At 37.3% G+C, this 17,695-nt stretch overlaps 1 protein-coding gene across 1 annotated transcript in view; it reads right to left on the bottom strand.

Moving 5' to 3' along the window:
* The window catches only part of ADGB (androglobin), a 112,059-nt gene that overhangs the window by 69,067 nt on the left and 25,297 nt on the right, over nucleotides 1-17,695 (bottom strand). Inside the window, exons 10-13 of the mRNA XM_045572888.1 lie at nucleotides 16,488-16,582; nucleotides 11,975-12,149; nucleotides 8,514-8,604; nucleotides 2,660-2,789 (exon numbers count right to left, since the gene is read on the bottom strand). Coding sequence (XP_045428844.1) covers nucleotides 2,660-2,789; nucleotides 8,514-8,604; nucleotides 11,975-12,149; nucleotides 16,488-16,582 — 491 coding nt within the window. The remainder of the gene's footprint in view (nucleotides 1-2,659; nucleotides 2,790-8,513; nucleotides 8,605-11,974; nucleotides 12,150-16,487; nucleotides 16,583-17,695) is intronic.

Raw genomic sequence — 17,695 nt, 5'->3', positions numbered from 1 at the left:
AATTGCTACACGTGAAGAAATTACTTGAGAAACCTTCAGTTCTGGGTTCACAGATGCCATGGGAAGCAGGAGAGTCTACAATGTGGACAGGAAGTCCACATTCTGAACCTTGGTAGTAATTCTGTACTGCTTGGCTTCAATAACTTTAATGGATAAGTGCATGCCAATCCCTGTGACCCCCTTTCTCCCCAGGAGGGAGATTAGAAGACCCTCAACTGGATAAACTGACCAGAGTCCAGGGAAAGCCTCAGGGAATCTGACATTTGGAACTAATCCCACCTTCAAATGAAGCTCATTCATCCCCAATTATCCTGAATTAAAGCTACCAGTTGACAAGGTCTATCAGTGTCATAAAGTTGCTTCCAATGTGTAGCTCTTTAATGTCATAAATTCCTTAAATGCATATGTACAATAAATTGTGTCATAAGACAATTCTGAGGAAATTCATAGAAAACAGAAACAAAGGGGAAAATTTTTTAATTAGTACCATCAGAAAGATAAGAGGGTATTTGTTTATCAAATAATAAACTTCTACAAAAATATAATCAAAAACAAGAGAGAGCTCTTAGGAACTAAAAATAGGAAAGTTAAATATATTCAATAGAACATTTAATTGATACAGTCAGTACAATAAAGAGTTTAAGACTCTAATACTTTGAGAAGAGACTATAAGGGGAAAGCTACAAGAGTTCTAAGGCCTTATATTTCTGTTTTTGAACATTTGAATATATTCCCTATTAAAAACAAATACCTTTTCACACCCACCACACTGGCAAAAGTTGAACTGGCAGACAACCTAAGTCTTGGCCAGAATATGGAGCAAAGACAGTTCTTATCCAGGGCTGACAGGAGTGACTTGGTATTTTATTTTAACACTAGAGGCCCAGTGCACAAAATTTGTGCACAGGGGAGATAGGGGTCCCTCAGCCCAGCCTGCACCCTCTCCAATCTGGGACCCCTCTGAGGATATCCGACTGTCAGTTTAGGTCACATCCCAGACAGGCCTAAACTAGCAGTCAGACATCCCCCTCATAATTCAGGACAGCTGGCTCCTAACTGCTTGCCTGCTTGATCACCCCTAACCCCTCTGCCTGCCAGCCTAATTGCCCCTAACTTGCACCCCTGCCAGTCTGATCCACCTTCTCCCTCCCAACCCCCCGGGCCACAGTCTGGCCTACCTCTGTGGAGGCGACCTGGCAGATCAGGGGAAGGTGCTGCCCCCATTACCCTGCCACTGCTGGCCTAAGCCTAGGCCCTTTGCAGCCTCACCTTGGCCCTCACAGCCAGGGCTGTTTTGTCCAGAAAAGCATTTGGAAGATATCTTCCCTGATTAGCATATTACCCTTTTATTAATATAGATTAAACAGATTGTGACCAGATTCTTATCTTAGCAGGGCCTCCTAGCTAGTCTGCACAGGGCCAGTGCATAGATTTCAGAAGTTCATGAACATGGATATGTTTGTTTGTTTGTTTGTTTGTTTTTAATATATATTTTATTGATTTTTCTCAGAGAGGAAGGAAGAGGAATAGAGAGTTAGAAACATCAATTTGTTGCCTCCTGCAGACTCCATACTGGATATGTGCCCGCAACCAAGGTACATGTCCTTGATTGGAATCAAGCCTGGGACCCTTGAGTCCACAGGCCAAAGCTCTATCCACTGAGCCAAACCGGTTAGAGCAACATGGATATGTTTTAAAAAATACATCTTTGGCTGAAACTCAAAATTTCTTCAATTTTCAATAATTGCGATAAATCACACTATTTTATATTATATTCCAATTGTTGCAAATATCTTAAAATATCACTCATCATTGCTTTGAAATTAAAGCAGTAATTAGGCCCATTGTTAGATTTCAAGTGGTGACATCTTTCTGTCTACAGAAAGTCCTATGACCTGCAGCTGGACTACTATCTAGCAACTGTGTTTAGCAGTCGTTCAGCCACCTAATAGTGAACTTGTGTGTCCTCCCAGTGCTAACCCAGATCCCTATCAAAAATACTCAACTAATACACAGAAAGAGATGATTTGCTTCCATTGTGTGTTAAAATTTTAGAAAATTGACAAAGAGAGCCATGACATATAAAAGTTTACCAACTCTGGAACTAAAAAAAAACTCTTGAGCATGTGTTCAGGGACATTCAAGAATAGCCCTGGTACCACTGAACAGCAAGCAATGGATTTGGTCGGTATCACTGTGAAAGTTATACATTAAATGTCTTTGACCAGTGAAATGAGTGAACGGTGATCATGTGGCAAAATAAATGCATCTCATTAACAAGATTCAGTGAATGAAGGTACAGGAGAATTAATGCAAGAGTCCATTGAAGCACAATTATGTAATAATTAAACTAAGATACACGTGGTTTATAAATGTTCAAACAATTGGAAAATTAGAAGTGTATGGAGTTAATTAATGCCAAACTCTGAAGGGCAAATATAATACAACTCAGAAGGGAGACACATAGAAGACTTTTTGTAAGCAACGAATATTCATTTTGCTGATACAGGTGATTGATACCTAAGAAGCTTCTTTTAACAGTACTCTTTATTCAGTTCAGATGCATGTTACACATCTTTTTATGTAGAGTATATTTTACAATGGAAGAAACATCTATTATAATTAAGAACTGGATCAAGAGTAAGAGTAACATAGTTACCTGAGATGTACTTCCTATCACTTGACTTACATCTGTCTGGGCATAGGTTGCAGTCTCATCATTTTCTGGAACGGAAGATAAGCCAGATCCTGGAGGCACCCCTTTCTTAATAACAGAGTGTGCTAAATGACTGATGGAAAGCAAAAGCAAACTTTAATCTTATCTCTTCTTCAAAGTTACTGATCAACAACTGCAGTTTTCATTGCGATATAATTGGCATATAACATAATATTAGTTTCAGTTATAATTTGAAATTAGTATATATTGTAAAATGATCGCCATAAGTCTAGTTAACTTCCATAACCACATATACTTACTTTTTTCTTCTTCTTGTGATCTTAGTAACTTTTAAATATACACACAGTGTTATTTACTACATTCACCATGTTACACATTGTGCGTCCAGGACATTTAGTTTATAAGTGCAATTTATGATCCCCTTCAACCATATTTTCCCACCCACCAATCTAACCAACCTCTGCACTAAGTTCTCTGTACTTATGAATTTGTTTTTTTCTTTCTTTTCTTGTTTCTTTGTTTTAAGACTTCATAGATAAGTGAGATCATATGGTATTTGTCTTTCTCTGACTTATTTCACTTAGCACAATAACCTCAAGGTCCACCCCTGTTGTTGCAAATGGCAAGATTTCCTTATTTATGATTGTTGAATAATGTTTCATTATATATTAACTAACTGAAGTTTGTCAACAACAGAATGTTATGATTTTGTTCATTTCATCATTGTCCTTCTTTTACAACCAGTCATATTTTTTTTTCCTGTCAACAACATCAAACTTCTTTTTATAAGACCAAAGAAGTATCCTCTATCAGTTAATGCACTTATGCAAAAATTTTCTGAGGTACTATTAATTTTAAAACAATGGCTATCAATTTTGAATGTCGATGAACAGAACATAGGAATTTGACCACAGTTAGAATTGATTTACCTAAGCATCAGAGTTATGTATGAGGGAAATAGAGCTCAGAGTAAAATTTAATTATGAGTGATGAGCACTCAAGTTAATAACTGAAATATCCATAGTAACTACCCAAGTTTACAGTATTTCCTTTCAAGTACCTAATTGCAAATATGACTCCAAATCATCACTGCATAGTGAAAAATTTATAAGTTCAATAAAAAGACATCTGTTTTAGTATATATGTATACATATATGTTTTTATATGTATTCAAAGATAAAATTAAATTAATGTACATAGACTTCCTAAACATTTTGATTTTCTTTTTCTCTTGCCAATGTTCAATAAAACTTCTTAAACCCCCTGAAGTCACGTCTCCGATTTCCCTGAAGCTGCCACTAGAGGGCAGCACAAGCATATTTATGAGGCTTCCATTCTGACAAACAAGGCCAGGAACCAAGAGGGAGTGAGTCTGGCTTGTTTCTATATAGGGATTGTTTCAATGAATGGCAATAATGGTAGTAGTCACTTTCAAGGGCCTGGGGGGGAAAGACTTGCTTTTATGTTGATATGAGAACTGAGATTCTACAGCAAAGCGGGAGAAGGGATATTACTTTCCCACATGGGATAAAGGCCATTCACGTATCTTCGTATCTTCATGTTTGCACCTGACAGATAAAGCAAATACACTACAAATTCGTAACAGTTTCAAGTGGTGAACAGGTTAGTTGAATTAAATCAAGTGTTAGTCACCTGGACTTGGGTTATAGAAGTCAATATACCTTAATCAGGTAATAAAGCTGAAAGGAGGCATAGGAAAATCAAGTAAGAAAGTAGATTGAGGAGTTCTGGTTATAAAACAAACCTGTTTGTGATCCCTGTTGACATAGAGATTTTAGAAATCTGGGAGGCATTCTGAACTGTGAGAAAATTTGTCTTGGTGGCTTTCAGCCCCCATTCTTATAATCTACAAAATATCTGACTAATATGCATCCTTAAGGTCCCCATTCTAATTATATTTAAGCCATAAAATTTGGTGATGTTTCTCATTGCACCCAAAAATTTAGGGCCAAATTTGGAGGAAGCAAAGTTACTAGAAGCAGACAATATTGAGCACTGATAAAATAATATTTGGAACTGTGAAAGCAAAACTAACACTACAACTAAGCCAAACAATCAAACACATTCCAGAAAAGGCTGGTCCTCTGGGGCCATTGAGTGTTGGTTAAGAATAGTTTCTTGAAGTCCCTCTGACATAAGAAAAACAGCAGAACAACAATGCTCAGTATGATTCATTTAGGTAAGGAAACAGAGTATGTTCTACTTAGGAAGAAAAGATATTGTATAACACACTAATTAGTGTATATATATTAGTGTTTATACACACACACACACACACACACATATACACTGAGTAGTCAGATTATTCTGATCTCTGAATGCATAATAATCTGACCACTCAGTGTGTGTGTGTGTGTGTATTAGAGACCTAATGCGTGAATTCGTGCATGGGTGAGGTTCGGCCAGCCTGGCCATGGGGAGGGGACATGGGCAGTTGGCTGGCCTGCCTGCTGTTCTAATTCCTTGTCAAGGGGACAATTTGCATATTAGCCTTTTATTATATAGGATATACACTGAGTGGCCAGATTATTATGTGCTCATAGATCAGAATAAACTGGCCACTCGATGTATATTTATAACCTAAACAAGTAGTCGACATAACATGACTTTTTTAAAATCAAATTAATAACAACAATGATGATAGCATTTGTGTCATTTATATTATACTAATAGTTAGGACTATTTCTGTCCCAAAATGGCAGGAAGTCTAATTCATTGGTAGAATTAGTAGAAAAAGAAGCCACATTGGCTTTTGTAATTGGAAAATCTAGCAGGAATGGAAAATAACTTATCTCTTTACCTGTCTAGAAACCTACTAGGTATATAACTGTTGTTAAATATATAAAGATCTGCTCTGTAGAAATACAATGAAAAACTGAGGCATATTACTTTAATAGCTTCACAGGTTAATCCTTTTGGGGGAAGAGCGGTATTCATTTAGGAAACACCTTGGCAGAATACATTACTTGCTAGATCAAGGGGTAAGGGGAGAATGATGTAAGAAGTGCTTTGAGAACACCGTCAGTAAGGAAGCAGCACAAAACCAAAACAGAGGGCTAGCCTGCTCTCTGAATGAGAACTGAAGAGACAGAGAGGAGAAAATGGACAAAGTTATGCAACATGGTGAGAAGCCTGAAGACTATGGAGAATGGTGGCCAGTGGGATTTCCCAATAGTAGAGTGGCTGAATGATTTAAAATCTGGAGTATCTAATCCTCTCTTTTAATTAACTGGGTTACTCAAATAGGACCAAAATATAATACCTCCATCAACCTATCCTAATTTTCCAGGTACCATTTAAAAAAAAGTCTGCTGTATGCACAAATTTTGGGGTACTTTTCTTGTTTTGCTTTTGTTTGGTTGATTCTAGAGAATAGGAACTAGAGAATAATTAAGGTAAAGTGAATTGTGGACCCGATGGGTAAGAAGCAGAGAGGAGAGCACAGCCATGGCAGGTGAAATGCAAATGAGGGGGCGGGAGAAGCAGGGAATCACCACCAGAGTTACACATCCAGTTCAAGACACAGATGTATTGTACTGTAGGCACTCCTCCCACCTACAACCCCACTGGGGTCTCAGAAGAAATACAAGCAAAATCATACAAACTGGCAAGACCGAGGTGCCATAATTAGAACAGTAACACATCCCTTAGAGACAGATAAGAACAGATTGATGGCAAAACCCAGCAAAGCAGAGAACCGCAAATCCCATTAGGACAAAAAGGAGGGTATCTGAAGCCTGTGAGGTTACCCTGGAGCCTCTCTGGAGAATTTTAAATTGGAGGCAGCAGAGGCCAGGGAAAGACATGGGCAACGCAATAGGAAATGATGAAGAGGGCAGGTGGGCTAACTCTCCAATCACCCCCCCAGCAATTGACTGGAACTTTTGGCCTCAGGTAAACCTCCATTGTGGCTTGGAAGGGTGGCTCTGACTTAGGTTATCTGTGGTTGATGGAGGGAGAGAAGCCGGGCAGGCCCTCACATACTTCCAACAGGGAGCTGAGGAGCCATGGCATTTATCATGGGCTGGTGGCAAGGTCTCCCACATGCCTGCACAGGCACTGGCATCAGGGCTCCTTCACTCAGGGTTCTAATTCTTTCTGCAAATTAGGAAGGGCAACCAACAGCATTTGGGACATACCTTTGTTATGACAATTACACTTTCTTACAATTATTTCCTTATACATACAGCGTCCCCAGGAGCTGACATCTCTGAGGGGCAAGACAAGTGTGCTATCTTCTGTTTTCAAGTGAAATATAGTGCCCTGCTGTCGTTTTCTAGGTTTGCTGGCTTGCTTAGACAATAATTTATTTTCTCACAGTTATGGAGGTTGTCAGTCTGAGGTCAGAGTGACGGCATGGTCAGTTTCTAGTGAGGACACTCTTCCTGAATGGCAGAGAGCTACCTTCCAGCTCTTTTAGCAGTGTCCTCCCATAACCTTTCCTCAGTGAATGGAAAGAGTAAAAGGAGAGAGAGAGAGAGAGAGAGAGAGAGAGAGAGAGAGAGAGAGAGAGAGAGAGAGAGAGAGAGAGAGAAGAGAAAGAGAGAGAGAACTCTTTCTCCTTCCTTATGAGGACACTAATCTTATGATCTCATTTAACCACACTTACTTCCTTAGAGGCCATATCTCCAAAAACAGCCACACTGGTGGGATTAGTGTTTTGGCATCTGAATTTTAGCAGGGCTTAAACGTTCAGCCCATAATACTCACACATAAAAAGTGAAAAAGGCATGTTTGTTAATTAATTAGATTAGTGACATCACAAGCTGTACAAGATCCAAGAACTATTGTCTACTATATTTTATACATATATTTCACCTTTTCATTAAATTGATATATTTCAAAATGCTCCCATTTAGTTTTAGTTTTATCCACATAAACCACAAAATACTTTTTGGAGAGCAAGATGCATTTGTGGGAAAGAATGTAACATACTTCATTTCTCCCAAGAAGAATACAAACAGCCAATAGGTATATAAAAAGAGCTTCAACCTCACTGGCAATCAGGGAAATGCAAATTAAAAGTCCAATGAGATACCACCTTACACCAGTTAAGAGTGGCCATTATCAGCAATACAAGCAACAACAGGTGTTGGAGAGGTTGGAACCCTCATTCACTGCTGGTGGGAATGTAGACTGGTACAACCACTATGGAAAGTAGTCTGGCGATTCCTCAAAAAAAATTAAAAATAGAGCTACCATACTACCCAACAATTCCATCCCAGGGTATATACCCAAAAATCTCAAAATCATTTATACTCAAAGATATATGCACCCCTATGTTCACTGCAGCTTTATTCATGGTGGCCAAGAGCTGGAAACAGCCAAAGTGCCCTACAATAGAGGACTGGATAAAGATGTGATATATATACACAATGGAGTACCACACAGCCATAAGGAAGGATGAAGTAGCATCATTTACACCAACATGTGTGGACCTTGAGAACATTATGGGAAGTGAAATAAGTCAAACAGAAAAAGCTAAGAACTATATGATTTCACTCCTGTGTGGAATATAAACCTGAAACTTATGAACACAAACAGCAGTGTGATGGTTGCCAGAGGGAGGGGAGTGGGGGAAGAAAGGGATCCTAATATGAGGTGACAGGAGGTTTGACTTTGGGTGGTGGGCACATGGTCTTATATATAGATTTTGTACATTAGTAATCCAACATGAAACCTATATGTCACCCCAGTAAAATTAAAAAATAAAATATAAAATAAATAAATAAGAAATAAATGACTTTGAAAAAATAAATAAAATCCATTCTTAAATTAAAAAAAAAAAAGATAGAATGTAACATATTATACTTACGTCTCTGCTGGAATTGTAAATGGAGTCATCCTAAAATTCAAGAATGGACTTGATATTTCAAGAAACTGTTCAGGCTTCTTTTGTATTATTTCTGAAGAGAAAAAGGCAATGTGATGTTCTTTTTCTCCATCTTCTAAGATTACATGTAATACTAATTACAATATTAGTTACCCATCAAATTTCAATAGAGTTAAATAGTAATTTTCAATAGACTTAAATAGGGATGTCCTAGGATACATAAGGTTGCTTTTCTAAAAATAAATAAATAAATAAATAAATAAATAAATAAAGTAAAAAGCTTATCAATCATGCCAATATGAGATTTCTTTAGCTTACTCCTCAGTTGCTTTTCAGGTTTACAGCATGAAACAATGAAGTCTCAATGGAGAACATTAGCAATGTCTTTTGGAGTTATTACTTGGCATTTGCTATTTCAAGTGCAGGAGTGACTTTCTATAAAAATCTTTTACTAAAATAGGGTGTTCTTTTAGTTAAACCCTGTGCAATAGCTTAGGACATGAAAAAGGAAACATGGACTAACTCATAGAAGTAGTAGTGGAAGGACAGAAATGTGACAAAGGGTCATGAGCAGCAAAGAGAGCAGCAGGTCGAGAAAAGGACATGTGGATGTTCCTAGGAATGTGAAGCTAACCTAGAAGGGATTCTCAGTGGACACGGGACACAGACTATGCACTGGCCTAGTCTGAATTAAACATTGAGGAAGGTTATTTTAACAGAAGCTCCTGGAATGGAGAAGGGATGCCCACTGGGGAGAAAAAGAAGCTTTGACACATGCACATGACTTTTCTGTGCTTGCTCTGGGATAGTCTCTGAAATGCTCTCTCTCTATTTCCTGTTAGTTTTAACCCTAAACATTAAATGAAGTGAGAGGAGAAAGACAATTATGTGTAAGCCTTGAGTTGGGACACTGTAATTATGGAATCCCTCAATTCCTTAATTTTTTGACCAGCTTGCAAAAGCAATTACAATACATAATTACACAACAATCAGTAGTGAAATAGAAAACATCTATGTTTAATACTTTTCCTTTCATTTAGCGATTCCTTGATGATCTGGATGAACAATGATTTTAAATGAGTCTCGGTGCACTTAACTAAAATGTTATGTTTAAGGATAAAAGGGTTTCTTTCCTTTTCAGTGTCTGATGGCATTTTGGGGCACCAATAACCCATTGCAGAAACATAAGAAATGTAAAGAGATGACTAACCAATCAAGCAGGAGGAAGAGAGGCAGACAGGCCTAAAGAAAGAACAAAAGTTGACCATTTCTCCTCTCCACTCAAACCAGACATTTCTTTATTCTTTGTTCTTTCTTGGCAAGAATAAAACATTTGAGCTAGAGAAGTCTTTTCTACCAGCTGTACTGGCTGTATGAATGTAGGCAGAAAGCAAATGTGAAGAAAATGACATGGTTAACAGTTGTTATTTATATTTTTTAAATGTGCATCTATGGTTGGAAGTAGGAGGTGAGGAATAGGTATATATCCCAATATATGTGGCCATTGCAGCTCTAGGACCCTGAGAACCAATGAGATGTATGAATTACACTGTGACTGAGGTGTGGTTCTCCTGTGACCTGAATTGAAGGATCAGTGATACTTGCGACACCAAGCATCACCACCAGTGGAGGTACAAACCATGGTTCATGGGATCAGAGGCCTGAAGCACATTGACAGGCTTCACAGGGATGCCTTCTGTAAACTGGCACTTGGCATGTTCATTGTGGCTTTGGCTTTCTTGTTCCTCAGGTGACAGGTGTGTGAACACAGCCCCTGATGTACTAACCTCGGGGACGTGAGGGACTGCAGAGGGGTGAATGCACTGAGATGATGATGAGGTCTTAGAAACGACAAAGGGAGAAAGTGCAAAAGCAAGAAAATGATACCAAAAAATGACAAAAGCGGTTGCTCTTATTAAACACAATTTAAGTTTGTTTAATAACATCTAACATCTAACATACACTGAGTGGCCAGATTATTATGATCTCTGAATGCATAATATTGTATGTGTGTGTGTGTGTGTGTGTGTGTGTGTGTGTATGTGTGTGTATATATATATATATATATATATATATATATATATATATATATATGTTTTAGAGGCCCAGTACATGAATTCATGCAAGGGTGGGGTCTGGCCAGCCTGGCCAGGGGGAGGGGACATGCGCGGTTAACTACCCTGCCTGCTGGTCGAACTCCTGGTCAAGGGCACAATTTGCATATTAGCCTTTTATTATATAAGATATACACTGAGAGGCTAGATTATTATCTGTTCAGAGATCATAATAATCTGGCCACTCAGTGTATATAACATAGCACTCCAGTTTTTTTATCATCCATCATAAAAAACTGTAATTGCTGAAATCGCTATGGAAAGACTTTGTTCCTTGAAACATTGATTATGAGTTATTCTTCTAGGTCATAATTTTTAAATTATTAGTGCTTTTTTGTTTTAATTCCATCTCTTTATGTTTGTGCTTCTACTTTAAAATTGACTTTTCAATTACTATCTCATTTCTTCTCTTGCCATCTTTGTCTCTCTTTCATTCAGTTAATGCCCATGGAAAAAGACTTGTAAAGAACAATATTGAAGAAGTGAAGAATTTGGCAGGAGTTGTGAGGAATTTGAGATAACAGCAAGGTGGGAATGGTTCCCCTTCCCTCTCTCAGCCAGTGTGACTCTATTTCTGAAGACAGAGATAGATATGAGAAGGTTAACACAGGAGGTGACCCAGGACAAAAGCGATTCCTATGAAAGTTCTAAATAGAAACCAGTTATTTCAAAGATTATGTCCTAAGGGTAGCCTAGAGTGATTTCCATACTAGAAATTCACTGCAAGTAGTTTAACCTATGCTACCCAAGTTTCTATATTATTTACTACAAACTACTTTTCTGCCACTATAATAATCATAATGGCCTTGATATAGCTGGTCAGTTTACACATAAACCAAATTGCCCTGTCTTTTATGGAAAATTAATCCTTTAAAGATATAAAATTTAATTAAAAAATTAATTAATATTTCATTCAATATTATTTTGTATGTTTCAGGTATACCACACAGTGGTTAGACAATCATATACTTTACAAAGGAGATATAAAATTCAATGAAGGCTTTAGGCAAAATGTTGGGTGATTTGCCTTAATACACATCTTTCTTTTCTTTTTTTTTTATAATTGATTTCAGAGAGAAAGGAAGAAGAGGGAGAGAGATAGAAATATCAATGATGAGACAGAATCATTGATCAGCTGTGTCCTGCATGTGCCCTTGACTGGTTTCAAACCTGGGACCTTTCAGTCCACAGCCCAATGCTCTATCCATTAAGCCAAACCAGCTAGGGCAACACATCTTTGATTACAAATGAAATTATGAGACCTGTATGCGGAGGTCAACCATTTGAATGATGTTGATTAAAAAGACTTTCAGACAATGTACACCATACCTTGAGGTTCAGCTGTTATCACAGTTTCCCTTTTTAGACGAATGAGTTTCCAGGCAGGCACTGCTGGTGGTTTTGGTGGTGCTATGAGTGGGCAGGACCTGGTTCTGGTGACCAGCACGGGATGGCTGCAGATGTGGGACAGGCCATATTCTCTGAGTTTCTCAGCAGAAGTGGTCTAACAGGTAGAAGGCAGATTTAAAAGGATGCCTGCCATTGCCTCATGCATTTAAAACAATACTTTCCGTCATTATAGAAATACTGCCACCACTATCCCATGATAATAATGGGAAAAGAAATAAGCACCCATATTACTACATCTCTTAACATAAGCACTATTACCTTTTGTGTTTTTAACATCTCTACTTTTTTCTGTGGCCCCATTTCCTTATTTACAAAACGAGACTTTAGAACTAGTGGTATAAGCTACTTTTGAGTTCTAAAAGTTGGATCTATGAGATTGTAAAAATCTTAGTACAATGGTTTTGGTCCAAAGTAATCAATAGTGGCATTTATAGGTTAAAACTTTGATACAGGTACTTAATATGTAGTGTGTGTGTGTGTGTGTGTGTGTCCAGCAATTGCTACAAAATGTTCATAAAATCGACTGCACTGAGTGTCTGGGGATAATCAGTGGCCTTGTCCATAGTTTATGCCCTCGCCTGCAAAGAGCAGTTCCCCACAGGAAATCCCCGTGGTCCCTCTGACAATGGAGCCATTCATAGGACAGAGAATAGGGTCTGCCCTGTATCCTGCCTAGGCAAGTAGATTCCCACGCAGATGCTTCCCATATTCCACCATTGAGATCTGAAGCCACTTGGCTTTGGAGCAGTTTAGTTAGTGGCTGATGGCTGAGAAATGCCATAAGAAATCAAGAAGAATGTGAAGATTAAAGGAATTTACACTGTAGTCAAATTCTGATGCTCACAATCTAAATGTTGAAACTGTTAAAGCAAAATAAAATATTAACTACATTAAAGTCAGTTTTACCAGTAACAATTATTCTCCTGGTGATTTTGCATCATTAATCACTATATGAATAGAAATGCTTAAAATGTAAATTTATAAAGCTGCCATTAGGACCAGAAACCCACCTTGCAGGCTACTCCAAATTATTGCCTGGGCTAGAACACGCCTTGCTCTTGTGACTTATGGCCCAATCTAAACTTCAAGGAGACACCAAATAGGGAAGGGGTGGGGCATCTGTAACATTGGACAGTTCCTCCTGAATCCAGGGATTAGTTAATCATTGTAACAAGAGTTGTAAGGAGCCAAACTGGTTTGGCTCAGTGGATAGAGCATCGGCTTGCAGACTGAAAGGTCCCAGGTTTGATTCCGGTCAAGGGCATGGACCTTGGTTGCGGGCACATCCCCAGTAGCGGGTGTGCAGGAGGTAGCAGATCGATTCTCTCTCATAGGTGTTTCTAACTCTCTATCCCTCTCTGTAAAAAATCAATAAAATATATTAAAAAAAATAATTGTAAGGAGTTCATCGGGGTGCTATTGAGTCCAGATGAGCCATTAAAAGTGTTATAAATATTCAAAATAAAGAGAACAGTGATTTAAAAAAATAGAACTTAAAAATAAACGAATTTGTCACATTCACTTAATATCTTTTGTGAAATGTTAGTAATTTATTTTTTTTAAAAATCAGAAACTGTGGAATTATGCCTAATAATTCCTAAAAATTACTTTTATGCATGTTCTAAAGTTTTACTTTTTTCTACCATTTTAACTCATCAAATTTTAGAAATTTCCTAATACTTTAAAGTAATTCTTTTCATGGGAATTTATTATAAATTTATGGCTCTTATTCAAAAAGGTAATGCCTCAGTTATTGAAACAAAAATTATAATGCTATAAAATCTATATTGAAGTAATATCGAAAATAGAAATCATATTCAAAAGATAGCTGCATATTTCTAAGACTGTTTACTATTCATAAAATGTAGTGCAAATCTCAATCCCTTCTCACAATTTCAACCAAAGTTGTAGTCTATTTACTTTCCATTTTTGAGCTATCAAACATTATAAAACAAAACAATTTGAAATATTTTGGAAGTGTAAGTTATTGTGTGAAATAATTAAGTTTGGTATTAGTACCTAATGTATTGTTTGAATAATCTGCAAAAGTACTAGCTAGCCAGATTTAAGGTATGTAAGCCAATTTTTCATGCTACATTTTATTTCTAACACAATATTGCTGAGTGATGTAAGGTAGTGCTATTAATACCGTTTCCCCAAAAATAAGATAATGTCTTATATTAATTTTTTCTCCCAAAGTTGCGCTAGGTCTTATTTTCAGGGGATGTCTTATCTTTCCATGTGCTAGGTCTTATTTTCGGAGGATGTCTTATCTTTCCATGTGCTAGGTCTTATTTTCGGAGGATGTCTTATTTTCGGGGAAACACGGTAGTAGTTACAGTTTGATGTTGAGAAGCTTTGTTAAAGGGTCTCAAGTTTCCTTTGATTAGAATTAGGGACAGAGAGGAATTTAGAACAGTAAAACAGTCTAATGAAATGCTAACTTGGCACTTAAAAATATTTAAAAATAGTTAATGAAGTTTCCTTGACCATAAGACCCTTTCACTCCCTTTCCCATCCCATGTCAAATATTCCTAAAGTAGGGTTTGGGCAGATGGGAGAGGCCTTTTTAGGACCCATTTAAATAAAACTAAAATGCGTTTAGAATGCCCAAGAGCAAGAAGATGGGGGAAATGTGGAACGCTCATGACACAGTTTTCCTTCCCAAGTTTTGTTGTCTTTTCTGCATTCTGGACCAATTCTTTAAGTAAGTGTAAGTCATTGTCTTTATTTTATATGTTGGGCTCATTATCTTTGGGGCTATACTTTTTATCAGTGTACTCCATTGAACAAAATTCCATTAGAAAAGATATTTCTTTCAGTAGATTTATCTTTAAAACATTATACCTCCGTTCCATTTTGATTTTTACCAGGAGAACTAGATCACCCTAGTGGGGAATATAAAAGAATTAGCAGACAAGTTAGGAAGACTGTGACAGTACAGTCTTGAAGTTCATTTAATTACTGCTACAGACCCTGGGCTAATGCCTGAGCCTGGAGTCCCTTAAGCCATTGTCAGGAGGAATAATAATTCTCTTTCTGTCCTGACTCCCTTTCACTTCTCAAGCTGCCTCTAAGACTTTTCCCTTGCAATCTATGAATCCTCTAGTCGTTTCCTGAACCCAGTGGGTTCTCCTTCACCTTCAGGCTTTCCTCTGCTTTGGGAGTTTTTCCTACTAATTAGGCTAACTTCTTAAGGCCACAGCTTAAACATTTTTGGGGGGGGAAAGGGGGGAAAGACTTCTGTAGCCAACCAGCAGACAGAAAGATGAATTTCTGCTCTGTGTGCCATATTCAGTTTCCTATCCATTCGGTCACTCATCCAATTCATTATTTGAACACAGTCACTACCATCGGCCAGGCACCTATTGTGCTCTCTGTTAGACCAGTTTTCTAACTTCATTGCCGATGTCTGCTTGTCTGCCTTCCTCATTAGACTAAACTTTCCTGGGGCAGATAGGTAGGAGGCACCCTGCTAATCTTGTTCATCGTGCTCAGAGCCTAGCTCATTATAGCAGCAATAAATATCTGAATTAACGAATAAATGCCATTTTTTTTTCATCTTTTAAATTCAAAACTTATCTTAAAGTTAAATGTTAGTTTTTAAGTAGGATAGCCAGAAAGAAGTTCACATGGATACTTGGAGCCCTTTTCTTTCTGTAAGGCCTTCATTCACCCTTACATTTTTCAGCTTTGAAAGTGTGTAAGTGGTTCCTCTAGTTGAGACCATGGCACTCCAAAAGCATGGCTCATAACATTTAATCTCTCAGAAATATCTAAGATAGCACCTTAGTTAATGCCATAAAAAAAAAAAAAAGAAATTAAAGCCGAAACCGGTTTGGCTCAGTGGATAGAGCTTCGGTTTGCGGACTGAAAGGTCCCAGGTTCAATTCCAGTCAAGGGCATGTACATTGGTTACGGGCACATCCCTAGTAGGGGTTGTGCAGGAGGCAGCTAGTCAATGTTTCTCTCTCATCAACATTTCTAGCTCTCCATCCCTCTCCCTTTCTCCCTGTGGAAAATTAATAAAATGTATTTAAAAAAAAGAAATTAAAAACAACCAACCAAACAAACAACAAACTAGGGCTGAGATGGCATATTCAGATCTTCACAAGAGACTCAAATTGGAGGGCAGGCTGGGAAGCACACTGAGATTTACCCACGCTCCAGTTAATAAACTTTGAATTAAAACAGAGAAATTGGTACTATATATTCATAATGGCACATTATGTCCTATTAGCTTGACAATATTACCCTTGTTGTATGGCAGACCTTTACAGGAAGGAGTGATTTCTATTTAACCCCAGATATACCTTCTATCACAAGAAGTAATCACACACACACACACACACACACACACACACACACACACACATACACACACATGCACACACCATAAATGATACTGTGCCTCCTGGATGTGAGTACTCACCATCATCTCTAGTGAAAAGATCCTCTTTTCAAACAAATAGAGAGGAATAAAGGTAGCATATACAACCATGTGAGGGGACTGCATTCCTGAAGAACCTACAAAAGCAAGCATATATTGCGTTATGATGGGTCTGTCAGTAGTTCATTCCAAAATTCCTTAATGAACATTAAGATAGAATTAAAGGTTAAAAAGTTAGAATTAAAGATAATTCCTTATTTTTGCAGGTGAAAAATAGATAAATGATTCTAAATTTTAAAATAAATATGTGCATTCATCTTATAGAATATCTCATTAGTTTTACCTTCATTATAGTACCATGTAGTTGCTTAAAAATCATCTTATCTCACTGTAAAAAAATGTTATCACATAGACTTACCAGTCATCAGTCAATCTAACTTAGGATGGTCTACAAACAATTATGTTCAAACAAATGATTTTAACACTGTGACATTTCTTAGCTTTTGTAGATAAAAATCTTTATTTTGAATTTAAAGAAATCCAAAAGTTTTCATGTCATTTCATGGTCTAGTAGTTGAGCGTCAAGACTTGAACCAGCAATTGAACTATTCAGTTCCCGGGTAGGGTTCATGCCCATGTAGTGGGCTCACTCCCCAGTAGGGGGTATGCAGGAGGCAGCTGATCAATGATTCTCTTCATCATTCATGTTTCTGTCTCTCTCTCCCCGTTTCCCTTCCTCTTAACAAAATCAATAAAAACTAAAGAAAAGGAATAAAAAATTATAAATAAATTAATCCGTCCAGGAAGAAGGAAAATATAAGTAACTTTGTTTGAAATGTTTAATGCTTTTAAAAGACTTTGCTTCTGAGCATTACTTATTTCTCAACATGTTCCTTAACACCCCTGATATTTCTATATTTGATTGGGTGTTTTTTTTGTTCTTTAAATATTTTGGCCAAAATAATAGAATTAATTTTCCTTAATTATTTTTATTTTTAATTAAAAGTTTTGTGTTATTTCTTTACTAATTTGAGCATTTACATGTAATTGTAATAGATGTGTTCATTGAGAATAATCTTTAGAGACACAAAATATAAATTAAACATAAACCAGAATCTCCTTTGAATGGATTAATTGTAAATATAACAAAGTTACACAAACATATTTTTACATGAAAAAATTAAACTGTGTGATTTTCATGGAGCAGAGATCTGAATCCAGGCAGTTTTATCCACAGCTCAAATTCTAAA

Source organism: Pipistrellus kuhlii, unplaced genomic scaffold, assembly GCF_014108245.1.
Source record: "Pipistrellus kuhlii isolate mPipKuh1 unplaced genomic scaffold, mPipKuh1.p scaffold_m20_p_5, whole genome shotgun sequence".
NCBI lineage: Eukaryota > Metazoa > Chordata > Mammalia > Chiroptera > Vespertilionidae > Pipistrellus > Pipistrellus kuhlii.
Note: the sequence above shows the minus strand (reverse complement) of the source record. Positions and strands in the feature narration are given on the sequence as shown.